General features: G+C 42.0%; 1 protein-coding gene across 1 annotated transcript in view; it reads right to left on the bottom strand.

Annotated features, from left to right (window-relative positions):
* LOC142585838 (uncharacterized) overlaps positions 1-24,676 on the bottom strand; it is a 71,857-nt gene that overhangs the window by 43,541 nt on the left and 3,640 nt on the right. Inside the window, exons 8-18 of the mRNA XM_075696873.1 lie at positions 22,860-22,985; positions 21,501-21,712; positions 15,752-15,858; positions 11,860-11,965; positions 11,386-11,523; positions 10,071-10,178; positions 9,478-9,616; positions 5,630-5,662; positions 5,492-5,539; positions 3,598-3,726; positions 847-1,064 (exon numbers count right to left, since the gene is read on the bottom strand). Of these exons, the coding sequence (XP_075552988.1) occupies positions 847-1,064; positions 3,598-3,726; positions 5,492-5,539; positions 5,630-5,662; positions 9,478-9,616; positions 10,071-10,178; positions 11,386-11,523; positions 11,860-11,965; positions 15,752-15,858; positions 21,501-21,712; positions 22,860-22,985 (1,364 nt within the window). The remainder of the gene's footprint in view (positions 1-846; positions 1,065-3,597; positions 3,727-5,491; positions 5,540-5,629; positions 5,663-9,477; positions 9,617-10,070; positions 10,179-11,385; positions 11,524-11,859; positions 11,966-15,751; positions 15,859-21,500; positions 21,713-22,859; positions 22,986-24,676) is intronic.

Here is a 24,676-nt window from a genome sequence, read left to right as displayed (position 1 = left end):
ATGCAAAGGTTGAAATGCCCATTGGTCACAAGCGAGTGTCTACTTTGAGCATCTGATGCCACAACCGAAGGACCTACCAAATAAAAAGAAAGAGCAAGGCCTGGTTCACAGAGTATTATGTGCATACCGCAGGCAGCGTACACTGGTGAGACGAAAAAGAAAGAGGTGTGGTATATGTCTTCACTAGAACAGAGACTCTATGTCTCACCAGAGGTGGTGGCCTCAACCATGCGTTAGAGGAGTAGAGAATGCAAAAAAAACTGGGCGATGAGGCAAGTAAGGAGAGTGTAGAGTTCAAGAGTGGCGACAGGACCACCTTTGTGTCCAGGTGAGCATGCAGCAGGTGCTGCATTTGGGCCAGGCACGAGGAGGTCTCTGGCAGGGAGCAGCAACACGTTTGCAAACAGTTTGTGTTTTCGCAGTGTGATAGGGTCAGCAACTTTATGTTGCTGCCATGTTGCAAACAGAGGTTGCAAACTGTTTCCGCAGTGCGGAACAGCATTCTAGAGAATACCCTAGGATGATTTCTAGTACAGATAGTTGCCTTGGTCGCGTGCATGTCAGCACAACAAAATTTTGAGAGGGGAGGTGGAAGCCCTCAACCCAAAATTTTGTATGCAATATATTTGTATTATGCATAACATTTTTGAAGTTGAATAGATCAGTTATGAATATTCGTGCCCTAGTAAACATTAGATATGAATATTTGCCTTTCTTGGTTTTACAGTAAATTCTCTGCTCCCTTTTCCCTTCTGGTTTTATTAGTTTTGTGTAATTCTGGGTGCACTTTCCCCTTTGCTGCATTTTCAGACTGATATAAGTTATGAATAAAAATAACTAAATTACCTGGACTATGGTCATTAGATTGTTCAGGTCATTCTGGTGGCCTTGAGAAAACAAGGCAATTCCTTTCAGTTTATTTTCATCAATCCATGCATCCAGGCTTTTCATAAACTGGCCCATATCAGCTTCATGTAGCATATCAATGCTGAGTGAGTCCACCTCAGCAATAAAATAAGGTGCTCGGTCAGTGTTATATGAAATAAAAATTTTAAAGTCATTATCTGGAAAGGAAGACAAAGAAAATATTTTCTATTTACAGTAATAATTTATTTACAGAGAACATGCAAAATGTTATGTTCAATGTTCCCAATTATAGAAAGTGGACAGCTAGAAGTAAGCACAGATATATCTTCATGTTGTTTCTTTACCAGTGCTTTATACGAATTGTAATCTTCAATTCTGCCTGTGTCTAATCATGCAAGGGTAGTCATCCCATCTGCAGATTTGTGTTATGTTGACTTCAGTTATTGAGCTGATTGGTAATGACTGTGCTCCAACAAGCTCCTGTACACTTCTATGGAGAAAAAAAAAAAACATTTTGAATTTGAACTTTGTAATTCAAGCATGTTATTTAGAAGGAATCGCCGGCAGGTTGGATTATGAGTAGTAGTGGTGCTTGACAAAGCTGTGCTAACAAGAATATTTTCTGTACAAGTTGTGGGGCCTGCACTAAGTGTAAAGAGAGAGAGAAAGAGAGAGAGAGAAAATTGGCACACCTAGAGAGTGGGAAAGCTTTGAGGTACAAAGTCAAAGGGGGTGGCAGCTGAAGGGGCTAAGGTGAACCTTGAATTGAACCTATGCCTAGGCCATTGACATACAAATTTGCAAGCAAGCCTCTCTTGCAGGCACTTGAGTACTGAAAATTTCCCTTGAGCCATAGCCAATGGTTGAAGGATCATGGCAGACTGCGCTAAACTTAGCAACGAAGCTGGACTTCCACTATCCACTTTTACTTTCAAAGACAATGATGATCATGCTTTGCAACATATGTATTGCAGTTCAAGACTGTCTGTACAATGCCTGCTTCTAAGCAGAAGTGCTTACCACCAACACAGGATACTTCCAGTAAATGCCTAAGTCATGTTCATTGCTATTTTCTAACACTCATTTAACTTACCATCTGCTATACAAATTGATTTTGTACATCTCGATGAGGTCGAATTAATGGAAACTGTCTGCACTTCTAATTTTCAATAAATCATTTTATTAAGCATAAAGGCAATGGTCCCGTTACTGGCCATGAAAATCAAAGTTGTGATTTCCTAATCTCACACACATTAATTAAATTCCAGGGTTTATGTACCAAAACCACCACATAATTATGCGGCAAGATGTAGTGGGGACTCCAGATTGATTCTGACCATTTGAGGTTCTTTAATGTGCACCCAATGCCCAGTATATAGGCATTTTTTGCATTTCGCTCCATTAAAATGCGGCCACCGTAGCCGGGATTAAACTCCTATGCACGTAATTGGTTGTATGTATCTTCACAACTGTTCGGTTTTTCAAAAATGCAACAAGTTATATAGTGCATGATTTGCTGAAACTAAAATGTGCCGTTAGAGCAATAAACACAAAATCAAAGAGAAACGTAACAGTTTATTTGTCGTTTGTTGACTGTCTGATTCTTAATACTCGCTGTGCACAATTCAGTGAAATGATTTGGCTCCCTTGAGTATGCTTCTTCAAGTCCTTCATTTCTAATTTCATTGACCAGTCGAAGCTTTCCCTGATCTGTGCCAGCAATAATATTTTTGTGCCTGCTGGCAGTGCACAGCCACCATTTTATGACATTGCAATCATCAGTGTCTCAATTTCACATTGAAAATCTTTTGTGTTTCAATGCAATGTGCCTATGACACACGTATTCCCACCCCCTCCCTTTTCCCCATTAACTCTTTTAGTACCAAGCCCATTTGGCATAGTTAACCCGCTATCGATGGTTTGAAACGTCACTTTCGAGACCTTACATGCCGCTCACGGGCACACTGCGCCATTGGACACGAAGAAGAACTACACTTTTATTTTCTAAGCAGTTAGATTTTTTCATGTCAGGCGGTAATTTTTGAACACACTCCGAAGTTTTGCAATCGTCAAAATAGAAAGCAACAATGGCTGCCTCCAGGAGCAGCACGTGCGCTTCGAAAGATTGCAGATGCTGTGATTCCACTGCATCTATGGCTGATCTTATCGATGGATTGAGCAGCAGCAAGTCTCAGGATGCTGACTTTTCGTTGGACTTTGACTCTGAGGGCGACGACAATGCAAACCAGCCCAGAAAATCAGCGGTTGAAGCCCGATACACCCAACTGTAGCGTATGAAGTTAAATTTTTGTTGTGGAATAACTGCTCAATGAAAAACCTAAGATTTTTTGGAGATAGTGCCTATTAAACAGCAATACATTTTGCATATCTCATAACTTTTGTTACATACTTTTCTCAGTAAATACAAGTGTGACATTACAAACTTTGTTGAATTTTATCCCACAATCTTGATTCTGGCAATTTATATCTTTTTATGACATACATCTCATTAATAAAACATTTATGTGTGAAAAGTGCATTCATGCTGCTTTTTGTTTATGTGTAACATAAAATATTGAGTGCAGCATTTCCTTCAGAAAAAAAAAAATCTGCTGTAACCTACAAAAAACACCTATTTTCCCCATGGTAGAGAACGAGTTTATGTGCATACAATCCTATCTGGTGAAGCAAAGCCACTTGAAACAACCCCAACTCAACTCAAATACTAACCATCTCTGGGCACAAACTTATGGTCAGCATCATTGTACTTCACAAAGCTATAGATGACATAGTCACATAGATTTCTTGTCAGATATTTGACAACACCAACTGCCTCATTGGTAAGACAGATGAGGCTGCCTGAAAAATAAAGTGAAGATATATTAATTGCATGGGACAGTTCAGAACAGTCAATGCTCTGCATGAATGTGTATGCGTAGTGCAGTGGTGTAAGACAAGAGAGCAAAATTTGTCATCTGCATTAACACATGCACAAATATTAAATTCTTTGCAACGTCAGTGCATTATTTGTTTATCTTATTTTGCAGATATATGTATGTGTGCTGTTTTTATTAAAGGGCCCGTCACCAGGCCCCATAGCAAATTTTGGTTATGCTTTGGAAGTTGTTACGTGTCCTCTAAGGAGCTTTCTGCCGCAAAATTTTTCCGAATTGGCTCATTAATATCCGAGATAACTATTTCAGTGCTGTGAACCCATGATTGCAGCAGGCAAGCTCCACTGCCAAGCAAAACACTCTCCCCACTCGCCCCGTCTAGCCTCCGCAAGCAAAATCCCTTCCTTGCATTCCTCCCATACCGGACTTCGAGGATCGTATGACGCATACGTCACGGGCCTTGCCTTCATCTTTTTTTCTCCTCGCTTTATTTCTTTTTTTGGCGCTGTGCACTTTTGCTGACAGCATCACGCGTGAGCTGTTGTGAGTGTCTCGTTTCACACAGCGCATGATTTTGTGCGCTGTGCATGAGGACACACAACTAGTGGTATAATTCAGTGCTACACGAATACTGAGACAGACACAAGCGGATCATAGAGCATGAACATGCACTGGAGCACGGTAGAAAATGGCATAGTTTCGGTACTTGCGCAGGTGACTGCATGACCGTGGGAGCAAGCAATCGAAGCAGAAGTACATCTCTCTTGCTTCGGTGCGAAGTAAAGCAAAAAGCACGCAGGCATTCTGTTTGTGTGTTTTATTATGTATTCCTCTAAACCTGAATTTGTCAATTCAAGCAACAGATCACACAAATAACAGATATTGCCTTGAATAATTCTCAAAGTCACATGTCTCGGCGATTGACGTCACACTGTGAACATGAGTACGTAGGCTCAAGGACACGTGTACATCACTGTTTGGCTTGGAGCACGGTCGCCGTGAGAGAAAGGGAAAACAGTGTTTGGATTGAAATTTCAGACCTTTGCGCGGTGCGTAGCAATGTAATACTTTGCAAACACGATCGTTTGCATGCATCGTATGCTCTGAGCTTGTCAGCTGAAAATGGCCAGAGCTGGTAAGGGGTAAGGCAAAAACCTCAGATGGCTCATCGGACGAAACATGGACCGTCTGTTGTTATGGTACCAAAATTCAATGGCACCAACATTGGGAGTTGAACCCTCGACCTTTGGCGGGAGCCAAACCCATCACCTTGGTTGTTAATTACAGCAAAGTTAATTAAGGCACTTGAACCCACATCTTTCATGCTAACCACAGACAAGTTAAGAGACAATTAACACATTGTTAATTAAGGCACTTGAACCCCCAACGTTTGCTATGAGTTGAACCCAGGACCTTTGGTGTTAACTAGGGCAAAGCTATTTAAGCCACAGTTAATTAAGGTAGAGTTAATTAAGGCACTTGAAGCCACGACCTTTGGTGGGAGAAAACAAGTAGTAGAAAGTAACAACACATTCGAATGAGAATGCCATTTACTGAATGTCTCATAAGCATGCAGGCTTTCGCCTTCATCCTCTTTAGCATGTGCCAAAATGACTGTCAACATTTTTGATGTGTCTTGGTGATTAAAGTTCATATAATTACCAAAAATAAATTAATTATTGAAACATTTTTCTATACTTAGAGGACATAGGACACAATGGTACACTTACGAGTGGTGCCACGAACAGGTGGTGTTCTTGCTGTTGGTGTTGCTGAAACTGAAAAAAAAAAATCCATTTATTTAAAAAATCCTTTTTGCATCCCATGCGATCAATTTTGTGCACTGTGTGCTCAGCTGATCACTGTACCATGAGTTTGAGGAGGTGGTGAAATAGGCGATTCTGGAAGAAGATAGAAAGAAGACCTCAGCACTGCGAGTTTCATTATTATAAAAAAACAGTACAGTAAGTTGTAGCGAGTCTACGTGAAGGTTCCCACTAATTGTGAATTCATTTAGAATAATTTCTGTGCTCGTGCCATAATTCTCCAAAGCATGTGCCTTTTCTTGCTTTGGTAATAAATAATGTCAACCCCCGTTTGTGAAACAGTTTGCATAGTCTAAGGTGTATGGAAAAGAATGCATTTTACTTCTGGACAAAGCTAGGTTAAGGATGCATTCTGGAAACTTTGCAACTAGACCAACTTGTTAGATTTAAAAATATATATATATTTAAGCACTTTATTTTACTATATTGTTGTTACATGTAAACGTAAAAAGGAGGAGGTCCCACAGCTCATGACTGCAGGGGGACATCCTTTACATAGATGCATTTGACAAGTTGAAAATTAGAACAGCAATAGCAATAATGCTTACAGACACATAAGCTTTCAAGCCCCCCAAAAATATAAATTGAAAACACTTGTACATAAGTGATAATTTGCAATCTACAGTTAAACCTCGATATAACGAACTTCAATATAATAAAATTCTAGATATAACAAAGTATTTTACTTTTCATAGCCTTTTGTCTGTAGAACACCATGTATTTAAAGCCTCAATATAGTGAAGTGTGTTTGTATGCGATTTCAATTATTTCAATATAACGAAATTTCACTGCAGCCGCAAAGGAATATGGAGACAATAAACAGGAACTCCTGCAGGTGCAAATGGTAAAATGATTGAACTGCATGCGGTTGCTTGCAAATGAACCTTTCAAAAAATGCGCCGCATGGCACGCGCGACTGCCGCAGTGGAGCCGCATCATGTTCCGTATAAAGTCCAAGTGCGAGAAGATCCTATCGTGCTCTGCCCACTGTGTGCTTTAGGTGTGAGTGAAAGTATGTGAGGGTGAAACAAAATATATGGTGGCTTCATGAGTGCCCCCTTCCGGTGCGAGCAAAGGGAAAGAGGGGGAGGGAAGTGAGCTCCCAGTAACACGATCAAGCACACACGAGGGAGTGGGGGGCCGAGTGGGGGGGTGTCGAGTGGTGCGTGTCTTGACTTCTGGCGCGCGTCCGGGCGGTGGCTGCACATTGCTGTAAGCATGGTATAGCACATACGCACATTATTTTGTGCTCTTAATGTTTCTTGTTTACCCCCCTAAGGAACACGGCAATTGCAATTTGGCAATTCATTCTGAACTTTTTAGTCAAAATTGTTCTGCACAGGCACTGATTAACACTTATTTGCACCAATAATAATATCATGAAGTTGTTCACCTTTCAGGGTGGCATTGATTCACATTTCTGTTAGCTAACAAGGAAATCATGTAAGGAGACCTGTGAACCTTATAAGTTTAAACCTCGATATAATGAACTTTGGTGTAACAAAATTCTCGATATAATGAAGTATTTAACTTTTCGTAACCTCTTGTCCATAAAACACCATGTACCTAGAACTTCAATATAACGAAGTGTTTTGTATGCGATTTCAATACAAAGAAATTTCACTGGCGCTGCATAGCAATACTGCGACAAGAAATGGAAATTTCCATGGACACAGATGGTCAAATGATTGAATTACAAGTGGCTGCTTGTAAACGCACCTCTTAAATTGACGAGAGCGACCACCGCTGAATTGGAGCGGCATCATGTTCTGTATAAAGACCTAGTGCAATGAGATCCTATCGCAGACTGTGTGCTTTAGGTTCGAGTGAAAGTGTGTGAGGGTGAGACAACAAAGATGGTGGTTTCATGAATGCCACCTTCCTGCGGGAGCAGAGGGAAAGAGGGGGAGAGGATCGAGCTTGCAGTAATGCGATCAAGCACGCGCGAGGAGGAGGGGATGGGGGGCCGGAATGTGGGGTAAGTTGGCATGCGCATCTTGATTTTTGGTGCGTGTCTTGGCTGGCCGTGGCTGCACGTGGCTGAGCGCATAAGCAGTCGCGAAATCCCGCTTTAGAGGCAATCTGTCACATGTGCAAGGAGTGGGCATGTCAAGACAGCATGGTATCATGTAATCTGTCTTCCTGTGCATTTACTATTGCAGGATGCGTGAACTCGAGTTTCCGTGACCTGATAGAGCGAGGGACAAAGCATTTGCTCCCCACTGCCTGCACTTTTCATGACAGCGTCGTCCCAGTGCGGGCGATGCTATCAGCCGCAGGGACAGAGTGTGCGCAAAAGTGTGGCTGGCTTCGCTTAATTCTTACCGCTGATGTTAAGATATCGTCGACAGGGCATGAAACTTATCATTCGTCACCGACTCCAAAATTCATCAAAATAAATTGTTTTATCATTCAAATTTGCCTTTCTCGATTGCCCGATAATTCGGATCATTCTTTGGCGCCTTTCCTTGTAAGAAAAATCCATCAGCAACTGTACTTACTTGCATAAAATGTCGAACTTGAGTACAATGAAATTTCTATATAACGAAGCAAATTGCCGATTTTACCGACTTTGTTATACCGAGGTTTAACTGTATTACAAATGTTACAAAAGAAAACAGTCATACTTTAAACAGTCTTACTGCTGATGTTACCGAGCTTGTTATATCGAGGTTTAACTGTATTACAAATGTTACAAAAGAAAACAGTCATACTTTAAACAGTCTTACCGCTGATGTTAAGGTATCGTCGACAGGGCATGAAACTTATCATTCGTCACTGACTCCAAAATTCATCAAAATAAATTGTTTTCTCATTCAAATTTGCCTTTCTCGATTGCCCGATAATTCGGATAATTCTTTGGCGCCTTTCCATGTAAGAAAAATCTATCGGCAACTGTACTTACTTGCATAAAATGTTGAACTTCAGTACAATGAAATTTCTATATAACGAAGCAAATTGCCGATTTTACCGACTTTGTTATATCGAGGTTTAACTGTATTATAAATGTTACAAAAGAAAACAGTCATACTTTAAATCTAAAGTCAAGGCGGTAAAAATATTTTAAGAATTGAATAATGGGAACAACAGAATTATAACTATCCCAGCTGCATTTGATGAAGTAGCTAATGAGTGAGGTGGGTGTAAGCCTGTGACACCTAATGCATTGGTAAAGAAATGAGGGGAACATCACACTGCTGGCTAGCAGCTCAATTTTAATCATATTAGCTAGCACAGAACAAAATGTTTATACTAAATGCATATGCATTACAACTAGTGATAGATTTCTCATCTCTATAGAAAGTCGGTTTTTTAGACAGCAGCCTGTGAAGAATTTTTGTGCCTTTTGTTTATAACGTCACCCCCCCACCCCACTTCCTCTCAAACACTTGTACATGCCTTATCACAAGTACACAGGCTACCTTGCTGTGACTGCCAGGCTGACTACAGGTTGTTTATGAGATTGCCAGTGGTGTGTCATAAGTTCCGCCACTCTCGGAAATGAAAAATTATAGTGAAGTTTCACTTTGGTGAATACGGGTTATGCGCAAGCATATGGGTGCTATTCCCATATACTTGCGCGTAACCCCATTCCCATAGTCGGGCTCAGTCAACTTGTGCTCAGCCTGCTGCCGTTTGCGTTTCTGCTCCATTCTTGCTTTTGTACTAAAAACTTTTGTACTCACTCTCAAGAAGTATGAAATGTTAGGAGTACCGCGGGAACTGCACCACACAGCCAAACCGTATACGCAGTGAAGGCACAAAGTAGACCGAATATTTTTGACAAAGGCTGTACATTTCTGCATTAAGAACACTGCCTAAAGACAGCATGAAGTACCTGCTCCTATGGAAAAGCAGAAGCATACAGAAAATCCATGCACTGCACTTGCCTTTTTGGAGTTCAGATTTCAAAGTGTGCAGCCTTGAAAATGGTCCACCCAATGATGGGCACTTTCCTTCCACATCTTCAAACTCGACATCAAATGCTGCAGCACACACAGTTTGAACTTGCCCAGCCACTTTCAATACCTGTAAGGAAAAGTTGTCATGGTTTATGCTTTTATACCCTGGGAATGGGAAGAACATTGCAACAGTCTGCATGACTTGCTCATGTAGTGAGAAGCTGGTTTTTGATTCTCTAGAACAACCTAAATTAGAAAAAACTGTCCATGCTATCATGTCCACTTTGGGATGTGGCATCCCAATCCATAAAAGTGGCCACTACGTCCTCCTCAGACAATAACTGCAATGGGTTTTCTGGCACACCCAAGTGCCACTAATAATCAATCGAAAATTTTTACTAAACTTCCTTTATTTTGTACACATCCAAATGCCATGAAGCCATCCTTTCTTAAATAACAGCAGTACACATTGATGTTTAAGAGTTCTCCCAGAAATGATAATAGTGTTTAATTAAGCTCAAAATTATGCAAGCACTATTCCTGAGTGCTAGCCAGAAGAAAAGAAAAGTTCACAACCAAACCTTTTCATGCATTGCTCGTTCCGCTTCGAAGCTGAAGATCTCAGTCCCATTGTCTTTCTGCTTCAGCTCATAGGCAGTGGCAGAGGGCAACTTCTTTAAGTGGCAAACCTGCATTGCAGTTAGCAGAAATGAGAAATCGAACCTCCTTTCAAGATTAATCCATGTTTGGTAAACAGACTTATGGAAACAAGATAGTCATGTAAGTGCACAGAATTGGCTCACACTGCAGCAAGAAGAAGTGGTCAGAGTTTGGCTCAATAAGAAACTATTGGAGTGCAAAAAGAAAACATGTAAGAATGCTTATTTCGTTGTTTTAGGCTTTATTCATACGATAATGTGATCACAAATAAAATGTGGCACCATCCATTTTTTTTAAAAACCATTTTGTGCTCTTGCTTCCTCATGAACCAATACCTCCATGTTTTCCTTTGAGATCAAGTTACCGATAAACAACTCTGTCACCTGGTATAATTCACTACATTGTGAAACACGAAAGTGGGATGGGGTACTATGTTACAATATAGTAAAACATGTAAACAGTGCTATAGAAAGAAGAGAAGAATGCCTCACAGTAAAGCCATTGAAAAGCAGTTCTAAACTTTCAGTTAAAAGGTTAAGTAACTAATTATATTTAAGGTGATAAAGCAACACTGGAGTTATGCAAGATACTGTAGTGGGGAGTACATAACATGTTTAGAAGGGTTGAATTCCATTCTCATTGGAACTTGACAGGTTACCCTCTGTATCACCAAAGTGCCCTTGAGGCAATAGAAGCTGCCATTACGCTCATGCATTCGCACAGTGACACCTTTAGAATTGCTTTTACAGTGGCCAGATAACTTCTGTGTATATTTCTTACTTGAATAAAGAGAAGTATATTTTACTTCTAACTATGACCAAACACAGATGTACTGGGAGCAAGTAATTCTCACAGAGCAGCTAACATGCAATTTTTTCCGATCAATGGTGTAAGCTTAGGCTAACACTAATGTCTGACGATGGAGAGCTGGACAGTTTAACCTAGACTTTGAGAGAGAAAATTTGGGTGGGATTTTCAGTGTCTGGCCTTGTTTAGGGCAATTTAAAAGCAAAAGTCAACCAAATTAAAAACTTGAACAAAGAGAGCTACCCCTTTCTTGCATTTCTCTGCAGCCTTGAACTTTGAGAGTACCAGTGCATATTCAAAATTCAACATGCTTAATTTTACATGTTACATTTTTTCCCCAATTGTGATGATAGAGCCAAAGGCAATTTTTGAATCTGTTTGCATCACATGATAAAGCAAGTGGAGTCAAGTCATGCCAGTTTCACATACCTTGTCATACCCTACCAAAAGCTCCTTTTCACAAACTTTCCCACGACCTTGTTTCTTGACGCCATGAAAGTTGAGGACAGCAAGTGTAAATGATAAACAAATGCTGGTTCTGTTTCTTGAGCGCTGCTCTAAGTATTTCTGAAAGAAAGGCAGGGCAATGTTAATGTAAACAATCTTAACGAGAGAAACCTTATCTCATGAGAAATAAAAACGACTGATTAAGCAGTGCACAACATTCATTGCCTTCTTTCCCCTTGAACCTTGACTACAACATGCATTACCTTGATCATTTCTAATCAGTAATGGCAGTTCAAAATGTTCATGCTACTTGAATATGAATTTTAACAGCAACATATTGAGCTTCCTATATGGCAGACAAAATTGATAGAAACATGCTTTTGCCGCTAAATATACACCTCAAATATCTTGGTACTTGACATTACAAAAAAAAAAAAAAATCTTCATTGTACAAACCATTTCTATTTCTTCAGACTTTTCTAAAGGCCTGTTGGGAAATCTGGGAGCACAACTGCTGCTTGGCTTGAAATCCTGCTTCCTGAGAATCAAGTACTGACATTTTCTGGAAAAATAAAGAAAAAGAGAACATGAATTGAAATCAAAAGCAATTTAATCTGCAACTGCAGGAGGGAAAACATTTAATGGCAGTACCAACAAAAGCTGATGGTAACTAGCTGAATGAGTCCACTCATGCCATTCATATGCAGACTTGCTTTTCCAGATTTAGTTCTACTACTAATAAATAATGGTGCACTTACATGTGCCCTTGTACTGTTTAATTAAGTATATGCAAATGGTGATTAACTAAAAAAAATAAGGCCATACTGATTCTATCATGGTGTTTAGCCATACTTTCATATTGTTTTGCTCACAACTAGGTTGATAAATGCTCTTATTGGAATTGTGGTCACTGTCGGTGTTACTAACTATACTGGGCAGGCACGGCAAGCAGTGTCTAGCAGACACAGCTTCTGGGAAAAATAATCAGGGTCCTATAAAAAGAAACCATGCATTCATTGTGTGGCAAGTTCAGTTCAACTCAGCTGCATCAATGCTCTAAAAATTAGCATCAAATGCAACAAGCTCAGCAGAGATCACATATGGGTAGCTTTACCAAAATGCCTTTGACCAGTTATTCTCATCAGGCATTGCTATGCTTGGTGATGTGTTGTATTCGTGTGAGCTCTTGCTTGACCTTCAGACTGCTTCCACAAAAGTTCTGCATTATTTGGCCATTGGTACTTATACAGTCCGGACAGGCCGCCATTGGAATCTGAACCTGGCAACGTTTAACGTTAGAACGCTATCTAGTGAGGCGAGTCTAGCAGTGTTATTGGAGGAATTAGAGGGTAGTAAATGGGATATAATAGGGCTCAGTGAGGTTAGGAGGACAAAAGAAGCATATACAGTGCTAAAAAGCGGGCATGTACTGTGTTACCGGGGCTTAGCGGAGAGACGAGAACTAGGAGTCGGATTCCTGATTAATAAGGAAATAGCTGGTAACATACAGGAATTCTATAGCATTAACGAGAGGGTGGCAGGTCTTGTTGTGAAACTTAATAAGAGGTACAAATTGAAGGTGGTACAAGTCTATGCCCCTACATGCAGTCATGATGACCAGGAAGTCGAAAGCTTTTATGAAGACGTGGAATCGGCGATGGGTAAAGTCAAAACAAAATACACTATACTGATGGGTGACTTCAATGCCAGGGTAGGCAAGAAGCAGGCTGGAGACAAGTCAGTGGGGGAATATGGCATAGGCTCTAGGAATAGCAGAGGAGAATTATTAGTAGAGTTTGCAGAACAGAATAATATGCGGATAATGAACACCTTTTTCCGCAAGCGGGTTAGTCGAAAGTGGACGTGGAGGAGCCCGAATGGTGAGACTAGAAATGAAATCGACTTCATACTCTGCGCGAACCCTGGCATCATACAAGATGTAGACATACTCGGCAAGGTACGCTGCAGTGACCATAGGATGGTAAGAACTCGAATTAGCCTAGACTTGAGGAAGGAACGGAAGAAACTGGTACACAAGAAGCCAATCAATGAGTTAGCGGTAAGAGGGAAACTAGAGGAATTCCGGATCAAGCTACAGAACAGGTATTCGGCTTTAACTCAGGAAGAGGACCTTAGTGTTGAAGCAATGAACGACTATCTCATGGGAACCATTAAGGAGTGCGCAATAGAAGTTGGTGGTAACTCCGTTAGACAGGAAACCAGTAAGCTATCGCAGGAGATGAAAGATCTGATCAAGAAACGCCAATGTATGAAAGCCTCTAACCCTACAGCTAGAATAGAACTGGCAGAACTTTCTAAGTTAATCAACAAGCGTAAGACAGCGGACATCAGGAACTATAATATGGATAGAATTGAACAGGCTCTCAGGAACGGAGGAAGCCTAAAAACAGTGAAGAAGAAACTAGGAATAGGCAAGAATCAGATGTGTGCGTTAAGAGACAAAGCCGGCAATATCGTTACTAATATGGATGAGATAGTTCAAGTGGCTGAGGAGTTCTATAGAGATTTATACAGTACCAGTGGCACCCACGACGATAGTGGAAGAGAGAATAGCCTAGAGGAATTCGAAATCCCACAGGTAACGCCAGAAGAAGTAAAGAAAGCCTTAGGAGCTATGCAAAGGGGGAAGGCAGCTGGGGAGGATCAGGTAACAGCAGATTTGTTGAAGGATGGTGGTCAGATTGTTCTAGAGAAACTGGCCACCCTGTATACGCAATGCCTCATAACCTCGAGCGTACCGGAATCTTGGAAGAACGCTAACATAATCCTAATCCATAAGAAAGGGGACGCCAAAGACTTGAAAAATTATAGACCGATCAGCTTACTGTCCGTTGCCTACAAAGTATTTACTAAGGTAATCGCAAATAGAATCAGGAACACATTAGACTTCTGTCAACCAAAGGACCAGGCAGGATTCCGTAAAGGCTACTCAACAATAGACCATATTCACACTATCAATCAAGTGATAGAGAAATGTGCAGAATATAACCAACCGTTATATATAGCTTTCATTGATTACGAGAAAGCGTTTGATTCAGTCGAAACCTCAGCAGTCATGGAGGCATTACGGAATCAGGGTGTAGATGAGCCATATGTAAAGATACTGGAAGATATCTATAGCGGCTCCACAGCCACCGTAGTCCTCCACAAAGAAAGCAACAAAATCCCTATAAAGAAAGGCGTCAGACAGGGAGATACGATATCTCCAATGCTATTCACAGCATGTTTACAGGAGGTATTCAGAGGCCTGGAGTGGGAAGAATTGGGGATAAAAGTTGATGGAGAATACCTTAGCAACTTGCGATTCGCTGATGATATTGCCTTGCTTAGTAACTCAGGAGACCAATTGCAATGCATGCTCACTGACCTGGAGAGGCAAAGCAGAAGGGTGGGTCTGAAAATTAATCTGCAGAAAACTAAAGTAATGTTTAACAGGCTCGGAAGAGAACAGCAGTTTACGATAGGTAGCGAAGCACTGGAAGGGGTAAGGGACTACATCTACTTAGGGCAGGTAGTGACCACGGATCCGGATCATGAGGCTGAAATAACCAGAAGAATAAGAATGGGCTGGGGTGCGTTTGGCAGGCATTCTCAAATCATGAACACCAGGATGCCACTATCCCTCAAAAGGAAAGTGTATAACAGCTGTGTGTTACCAGTACTCACATATGGGGCAGAAACCTGGAGACTTACGAAAAGGGTTCTGCTGAAATTGAGGACGACGCAACGAGCTATGGAAAGAAGAATGATGGGTGTGACATTAAGGGATAAGAAAAGAGCAGATTGGGTGAGGCAACAAACGCGGGTAAACGACATCTTAGTTGAAATCAAGAAAAAGAAATGGGCATGGGCCGGACATGTAATGAGGAGGGAAGATAACCGATGGTCACTAAGGGTTACGGACTGGATTCCAAGGGAAGGGATGCGTAGCAGGGGGCGGCAGAAAGTTAAGTGGGCGGATGACATTAAGACGTTTGCAGGGACAACATGGCCACAATTAGTACATGACCGGGGTAGTTGGAGAAGTATGGGAGAGGCCTTTGCCCTGCAGTGGGCGTAACTAGGCTGATGATGATGATGATGATGACTGATACAGTTACGTCTTTATTGTGGTATAGAAATGAGTTATCACTGAAACACATTACAAACAGTGTTTGGAAATGCAAAATACTGGCTTTTGGGATCACTCCAGCTATATACTGACATTATTTCTGAAAGCATTACTTCTAGTCAGGCACTAACAGAAACTACTGCTGGCTAATAGCATAAATAACACTGCAAATTGTTAGAGGAGAAAATATGTTAATTGGAAAGCTTAAGGACTTACCCTGTCAAAGTGGATGCTAACACCTGGGAGTCACGAACTTTTTTGAATTCAAGTATTATGATCACCAGTGGTTGCCGCTTGAATTTCGTTGAGAGGTTCCAAAACTCCTGCAGACAAAGACAACCATTTAAGCTCGAGAAGTAATTCAAGGTTGTCAATTATTTCACTTCCTCAATTACATCAACTTCTGCGCAAAGTTTTCAAGTTCACTAAAGATAAATTTAGTGAACGACAGACAGTGCAAAAGAAGAGAACACACAAGACACTGTCCTTGTACTGTGTGGCCTGCAGTACCCATTGTGTAACAGGCACATGTGCCACTAGCTAAGTAGCTAGCTTAGTCACAACTCATTGACATTACTTAAATCAGTGATTTCACCTACAGTGGTTAAACACAAAATTTATTCTCATTTGTGCCATGGCCAAGTTTACACATGCACTTTTTTAAAAATTTTCGAAGATACAAGTACATCATGTTGCAATATATATATATATATATATATATATATATATATATATATATATATATATATATATATATATGATGTTACAGTCGGTAATATGGGAAGAAGGGGACGCTGATGGTGGCCTTGGAGACGACGAAGAAGAGTTTAGTTTTTTTCGCTGCTCTACGCATGTTGGCTCTGCCATTAAAAGCCATCTGTAAATAGATGTATGCTTCACAGGATCACTAGATACAATGACATAATCAGTGCATATCTTAATGCCCGAGGGATATGCCCACCGCCGAGTCCCAAATCGAACAGGAGGCAGGCCATCGCCTGGAGACAGCTCCAGACGAACACCTTCCCTAACCCATTTCATCTGGAATGTATCTTCCCAGATAAGCATAAGGACAACTTGTGCAAATTGTGCCAGGAAGGACCAGCAACTCTCAAACACATGCTGTGGGAGTGCAATGTAGTTATAAGAAGGATGGCAGTTGCTCCGGAGACCCTGTCATTGAGGTGGGCCGCTGCTCCACCCAGCTCAGACCTCGGCATCCAGACGTGGGCAGTCTAGCAAGCCCGTGAGGCGGCCTTGAGATTCCCCCGTGAGAGACCTGAGCCCAGGTCACGTTAAACCTTGCTGGACGTACAATAAAGTTGTATCCATATTCATTCTTCCCTCCCTCAACGTAACATCATTGGTGGAGGCGCGGGGTAGTCACTTGTGCAAGACTGAGCTCTGCAGCGGACGTGACCCGGCCGCCACATCATCCAAAGGAGATTCTTTAACCACGGCCCCGTCGTCACCACTAAACATCATCCTGGCCCACCCTCGCGACCCTGGCATTTTTTCTGGAATTGACAATGTTGATGTAGATGACTGGTTGCAAAATTACGAATGGGTCAGCGCACAAAATAGGTGGGATAATACGAATACGCAGGCTAACATAATATTCCACCTAAAGAAAACAGCATGGGTCTGGCTTGAGACACATGAAGAGATTACAAGTTGGGACCAGTGAAAATAGAAGCTCAGAGATTTGTTTAGCAAGCCCATTGGATGCCAACGTGCTGCTAAGAAGAACCTTAGGACTCGTGCACAGACGTCCACTGAATCTTACGTGGCGTACATCTAGGACGTCCTCGCTCTTTGCCACAAGGTAAATAATAATATGGCAGAGGCAGACAAGGTCAGCCACATATTAAAAGGCATCATGGACGACGCATATAACCTTCTTGTTTACAAGAATATAACAATGGTCAACGAGATCATTAACAAATGTCGCCGCTTTGAAGACGAGAAGAGCCGCCGCATATTTCAACAGTTTACGCGTCTACCCAATACCGCAGCTCCATTGACGTGCGAAGACATTTGTCCACCGCGTGAGCCCACCTCCTCCGAGAAGGTTGCACGTATCGTCCGGCGAGAAATTGAAGCAGCATTTCCTGCCACGCCAGTGACGCAGTGCTTTAATGATTCCCGGCCGCTCGTGTCTCTTGTTCAGTCGGTCATTCGCCAAGAACTTACCAATGTGGGTCTTCTGTCCATCTGCTCCGCCAACCATCCTGACTTTGCTTCATCTGCTGCCTCTGCCCCTGTTCACTGGAGCCAATACGGTTCATATCTCAGCTATCGCAACCCGGCTGAATGCCGCACACATGCTGACAGACGACCCATCTGCTTTTATTGTGGACGTGTGGGCCACATTTCTCGACATTGTCAAAGTTGCTGGCCAGCCCACACATGACCAAGCTTTCCCGTCTACCACCGCTCTCCACCGAATCCTCGCCCGCCTGCACTCTACACCGAGGTTGAAGACACACCTGACAACGCATGAGCCACTATGACTAGCTGCTCGCCATCACCACACAGTCGCCGCTCCTGTTCGCCCCAGCTGCATTGCTCTCCATCCCCAGCTTACCGTCGCTGCTCTCCAACAGGAAACTAACTGGGGCAGCTCCTGAAGGTGATGCTGCTCTAGAACCCCGGCTTGAAATTCCTCTGCTGACCCTGCCTACTGATCGGAACCTTCTGGACTACGTGGATGGTTTGCCCATTACAGCATTCATTGACACGGGAGTGCAAATTTACATCATGAGTGCGGAGCTTTGACCGCGCTTGGAGAAAGTACTTACTCCTGCTCCGACTCGACTGCGCCTGGTCACTGACGGTGGAACTGCGGCTGTGCTTGGAATGTGTACTGCATGTGTCAGTGCCGTCGGTCGCCCCATGTCTGTTTTGTTTAGAGTGCTCGAACATTGCCCTCATGATGTGATCCTCGGACTTGATTTTTCGACCGCCCATTCTGCTCTGATTGACTGTTCAGCCGGTGTTGTACAACTTCACCTACCCCTACCTGTTCCTGTTGACCTTCCTGCTCAAACTCCAACTCAGTTTTGTTCTGCAGATTTTATTCACAACCCCTCTCTAGCAGCAACCTGCATCACTGTTTTAGCCTGCCTACCTGTACCTGACGGAGACTATGTCCTTACTCCCACGACTTCAGTCCTGCTTTCCCACAATGTGTCCTTACCACACACCATCATTTCTGTAGCGAACAATCAGACATGTCTTCCCATCCTAAATTTTGGCCAGTGCCCTCAAGTACTTCCTTGAGGCATGTCTCTTGCCACATTGTCACAGTCGCACGAGTGTCACATTTCCGCTCTATCTGTTGCGCCGTCTTCAATGAGTGCTCATCCTGCACCGTCTGCATCTGCCCCGCCCAACGACTTTACAAAGATGATTGCACCGGATCTCTCAACCCAACAAGCTGCAAAGCTCTGTCGCCTCCTCGAGTCGTACTCTGACATTTTCGAACTTCGGGTCAAACTACGGTCATGAAGCATCGTATAAATACCGGCGATGCAGCACCTGTTCACCGACACCTATACTGGGTGTCGCCCTCTGAGTGACAAGTTATCCAGAGCGAGGTAGACAAAATGCTTGCCAAAGGTATTATGGAACACTTTTCCAGCTCGTGGGCTTCTCCTGTTGTTCTCGTCAAAAAGAAGGATAACAGCTGGTGATTCTGCGTTGACTATCGTCATCCAAACATGATCCTTAAAAAAATTGTATATCCACTTCTCCGCATTGACGATGCTCTGGATTGTCTCCATGGTGCCACTTATTTTTAATTGAGAGACCTTCGCTCTGGATATTGGCAAATTGCCGTGGATGAAATGGACTGTGAAAAGACTGCGTTCGAACTCCACACCAGACGGCCTATAACAGTTCAGTATCAGTATATCAAAGAAATGTTGCCATTACTATTTGCAAAAGTGGAGGATTATTATGTGAGTGAATAACAGTAAAGTGATAAGAATTCATACAGTACTAGAAGTAACCCAGAAACCAAAGTGTTGTCAATAACTTACCAGTGGATTTATATAACCTGTATCTCCGCTTTGCCAAATACAGTCCACTTCCATTAATTCAATTCTGACGGGATCAACAAAAATTAATTGAATTATCCGGTGGGTCAAAATAGACAAGATGCAGAAAAAACCCCAAAACATATTCATTTGGCAGTATTTGCCCCGATTCTAACACACCCTCGAATTAAATGCCCACCTACTTTTTTTGTACCAAGCAGTAAACTAACATAGAAATATAAATCAAATGCGCTCCTAATTCTTTAGCAAGAAAAATTTTTGCACAACTGCAGATGGTTTTCTTATAAAGTCAGCTTCGCCACACAATATTTTTTAAAGTTAGCTTCTCCGCATGAAATAATGTTATGCGGCAAAGCATACAGAAGTTGCTAAGGCAGTTTTGGTTTTGTGTTCGATCGACCGCACCGCGCAAGAAATATTCGGCCCCATAGGTGCTAAAAAAAAGGGGGGGGGGTGCGTTAGGATCTGGTAAATATCGTAATCGAACATTCTGAGCTACGCCAAAAATAGGCGTAGCTTCTGAGCCGAAAATAGGAGTTTCCAACGAGAGATTACTTGTGTTCAACGCATTAGCTGTTCTCTAAGCTCCGCCGAGATGAACGCTACCACTCTAGGCGGTCGCTATTGAGGTCACCATAGGGGTCAGGCGCGTGCGTATTGACTGGTCAAGTTCGAATTATGCGGCGAATACCAACTTCAGTATCGAAATAACGAAGGCTTGGGCGCATAGATATGCATTGGCGCAGGCCAGGACCTTCGGCCAGGATTTAATTAACCGAAAAATCGAATTAACTGGAGTCAAATTAACGGAAGTTTACTGCACCCATTAAAAGCAAATAACTTATGCGAAAATCCCGATATTGAAAGAAGTACGATGAAAGAAAACATCGTCCTCTACCTGACAGTAGCATGACATGCCTCGTTTAGGAGGTAGCATATAATGCTTAGTAGCAATGGAGGTAATTCCTGATACATCACGCATTAGAAAATTAGGTCAAACTGCTTCAAAGAAGCATAGATGACAATAAAACAAAAGATTGAAAAGAACACAGAAGATAAATTTACAGTTAAGCTAGATTGGTGTATATACACTTATGGGGTTGCAAACAGGCCGGTGTATTGCCATAAGTGGAAACATTTAAAGGATTATTTGACCCAGTACTGCAAGTGAACAAGTCCATCAACTGTTCACATTGCAATAAGAGGTGAGCAGACTCTCTTTATAGCCTTTGTTTAAGGAGCCACACCTTCACTTGAGTGCTGGTTCAATTGTTTTCAAAGCAATAAACATAACTGTCTTGAGCATGCACTATTGCACTGTCCATTTGCCACTCCGCCCCCCCCCCCCCCAATTACACACAGGTGTCCAGTGTATGTTGCCCAGTGCAATCGCATTTTGGCATAATTTCAGGTGAAAGGTGGGCATGCATGCAACTCCATACATATTTCATTGCTTAAAGGCTGAGTAATGAACTATGCGGCCCATAATTCACAATGGTGGACTGCACATTTGACAATGCAATCTGATCCAAACGACCAAACTCCCATATTTAGAATTCCTTCACTTGACTTGTAACTTCAAATCAGTGACCCACTTCTCCTTCGGCAGTTCCTGTAATAAGGAGTTGCTTAAAAAATACCCACCACTGCAATGCTTTTGAGCACGCTCTGAAAGTGCATTATTATGAGATAATATAGTGTAGTAGCAACTTCAGTGAATGGAACCACTGCCCTCTACATCCAGAAGTTGACAGTCCATGATGACATGGTATGTGGGGTATGTAAAAGTAAGGAGGCTTCAAATGTCGGAGAGGGTAGACAGGGTACACCATAATGCAGAACTCTAATGACCACTCAACAATCAGTTCATTAGAAGAGCACATATAAGTAAAACAAATACATACTGTTGCAAATGGCTCAACTTGTATGGCGTCTTGATGGGCTGCCGAAAATGCAATGCCATCAAGGCTGTTTGTTTCAAGGAACTCTTCAGTTTTGGTAAAGAAATCAGTCACAATGCGTCGGACCTTGGACGTCACAACTCCACGTGTGTCCACTTCAGTTGCTATAAATGGAACACTTCCCTTTCGCAACTTTTGTAGTTTATTGATGTCATCTGACAAAAGTGGAAAAGATGATAGCACTCATGCTATAACATTAAGAAGAGTGGATGAAAGAGTCCCCTCAAGAAAATGTTTGCATCCACTGTTTTTGCAGTGTCAATGAAAACTAACTCCCAAAAATCAGAGGCAGTAATAATGACACTTACGGCAACACACAGAAACAGTGCCCTATATCTAAGCAAGCTTATGTAAACTTGCAATCCGCTATTTTGTAAACTAGCAATTTAAGTGTTCAACATTTCACCGAACTACAGAAGCTATGAGAGATGTCACAGTTGAAATCTCTGGATTAACTTTGATCACCTGAAGTTATTTAACGCACATGCAAAGCATGGTGCACAAGCATATTTGAATTTTTCCCTTATCTATAATGCAGCTACGTCAGCCAGAAATTACACCCACAGCCTTGTGCTCAGCAGAAAAGTGCCATAGCCACTGAGCTACTGCAGTGGATATTTTGTTAGTGTTGCAAGAACTTTGAATGTGCTCAAGATTCTATACCCAGAACTGCAGCACTGACCTAGCAAGAAAACACCTTGCCAAAATGATTGTCTGTGGCAAGACGTGCAGGTATAAGAAAAATTGAACCATTCTATTTAAAACACCGACTTAAAGCACACTAAAAGGTCAGATTGTCAACCTAATGGAAGTTCCCTATACATATGCCATGGTAAATGACTGGAGCCTGTAAAATAGTCTATAACTCTAGACTGATGTACATTGCACATTCCCATATGCAGCTTGAACAGACATAATTCAATTTAATTTGCAGTAGACTCATCAACAATTTTAGACAAATTATCATGAAATACTAAAATCTAAAACCAGCTCTCCTAGGCCCATGAGTTATGATACCTACAGTGGTGGCTTCCACAATGCTAAAAAGTTTCGGACATTGTGGAAAAAGCCAGAAGGGCAGCTTGTGCACATTCATGCAAATTGTAGCAGAAAGAATTTCAGAATGGATAAAATTAAATGACAGTTTGAATGCAGGCAGCTGTACCATATGCGTATAAGCACTATTTAAAAGGAAAAAAATAGTAATGCGTTATGGCTGCCTGCAACTTCAGCGTTTCACACTCAGCATCAATAGGATAAAAAAATCTGGCTTGCACAGTGTATATTCATGCAAGAACTTGCCATTTTTCAGGTCAAACTTCTGCATTTCTATGTCATAGCTGACAGCAGAGTAGATAAGTCCAGTACAGAGATCCAGTTGCAAAAGATTTCCAATGTTTGTTGAAGCTGTTATACACAGCAGAACACCTGCACAAGAAAATGAGGCAAAACATGACATGTAGGTCATGCCATTGTCACTCCTCATTCTGCAAGTTCCCCACTCCCATTCTCGGACAACCTATCAAAAGTTTCAAAGTGACTATGAGCATACTGTCCGTGCAATCAAACCATGCACTGAAGTCTTTGCGCAGCACCCCTTGTTCAATAAAAACCAAAAATATTCACAACAGTGCTTTCAACTTTCTTATGCTTTATAGTGCCAAGAATGGTATAGCAGCACTACCGTAGGGCGCAGTAATATACCTTGTTACTCATAGACTGACGTTTAAACTTTTGACAAAAATGCCACTGTGTGACAGCAAAAGTGTGAATAGTAAGTAGCCTGAGCATCAAGACTATCTGAATGTAAAAGGCACACAATATGTGATCAGTCATTTGACAAGCTTGTAAAAAAATGATGGGGTTTTATATGCCAAAACCACAATCTGTTTATGAGGCACGCCGTAGTGGGGGACTCCGGAAATTTGAACCACCTGGGGTTCTTTAACGTGCACCTAAATCTAAGTACATGGTTGTTTTTGCATTTCGCCCCCATCGAAATGCGGCCACCGTGACCGGGATCTGATCCTGTGACCTTGTGCTTAGCAGCCAAACACCATAGCCATTAAGCAACCAGGGCAGGTGACAAGGTTGTAGGCTGTTTAAATAAAGAAATGGGGGCATTATAATAGAAACCTAATAAACTTAATAGTTACCTATTAACATAATAATAATAAAAAAGGTCAGAAATAAATCCCACACACTGTGGGAATCAATGTTTGGTAACACATTTTGCATGTAGCTGGTTATCTAGCATCACTTGGAGTTCTGTAGAATGTTGCCAAATGGTGCAACTTGTCCACGTACGGCAACCAATTGCATGTATGTAATGCAAGCATTGTGTGATGGCAGTGGCGAGGTGATCGCAAGACAACAGTGATAGCTAAATGGTGGTGACAGCTTGATGATGACAACGATGATGGAATAAAAACTGATTTACTGTATGCTGGCAAAGAAATGTTACAACCTCTTTTGTTGCAGCCTAAGTCAATACCAAAGGCAACACATTGTCACAGAGCATCTCGATACACTAGCTACCATGGGGATAGGTCTCCAGAAAAAGTGGGCCGATCCCAAAGGTGGGGGAGGGGAGGGTGCAGTGTCCTATAGAGTTATAAGCGCTAGCTGCCAAATGGAATGCCAACAAAATAATGGCATACCAACTAGCCCAAACCACAAGAAAGAAGAATGGGGGAAAGCACTGGTGCTTTTTTAAGCAACTTGTTGTTATCTGACATGACGCAAGTGAAAGACAGTTATAAGATCTACAATTACTCGCATTTCTTTGTCTGTGGCCTAACAGAAACTGGCATGTGCAAATGTGCTGTTACTTTTCTCGAAGTGCATTCGGCTGGTTCATACCATGCCCTGACTCTGATTACAACAATGCAGAACCCCCTCTTCATCTGAGACAGAGACTGCATGCACAAGCCTAACATGCAGCTACTCGCAAGAGCAATTGGAAGTTGGAAAAGGAAACGTGCCAGCTGATCTTCTGTTGAAAACAAAGGCATGCAGGTGTGTGCCTTTGTTGCCTACCGCAGCAGAGACGACACCAACAACAAAAGCTGCTGGAGCCACGTGACAAAGAATTCCACCAGACCTCGACTGCACTACTA

The sequence above is a fragment of the Dermacentor variabilis genome, chromosome 6, assembly GCF_050947875.1.
Source record: "Dermacentor variabilis isolate Ectoservices chromosome 6, ASM5094787v1, whole genome shotgun sequence".
Classification (NCBI taxonomy): Eukaryota; Metazoa; Arthropoda; class Arachnida; order Ixodida; family Ixodidae; genus Dermacentor; species Dermacentor variabilis.
This window is presented reverse-complemented; position numbering and strand designations above follow the sequence as displayed.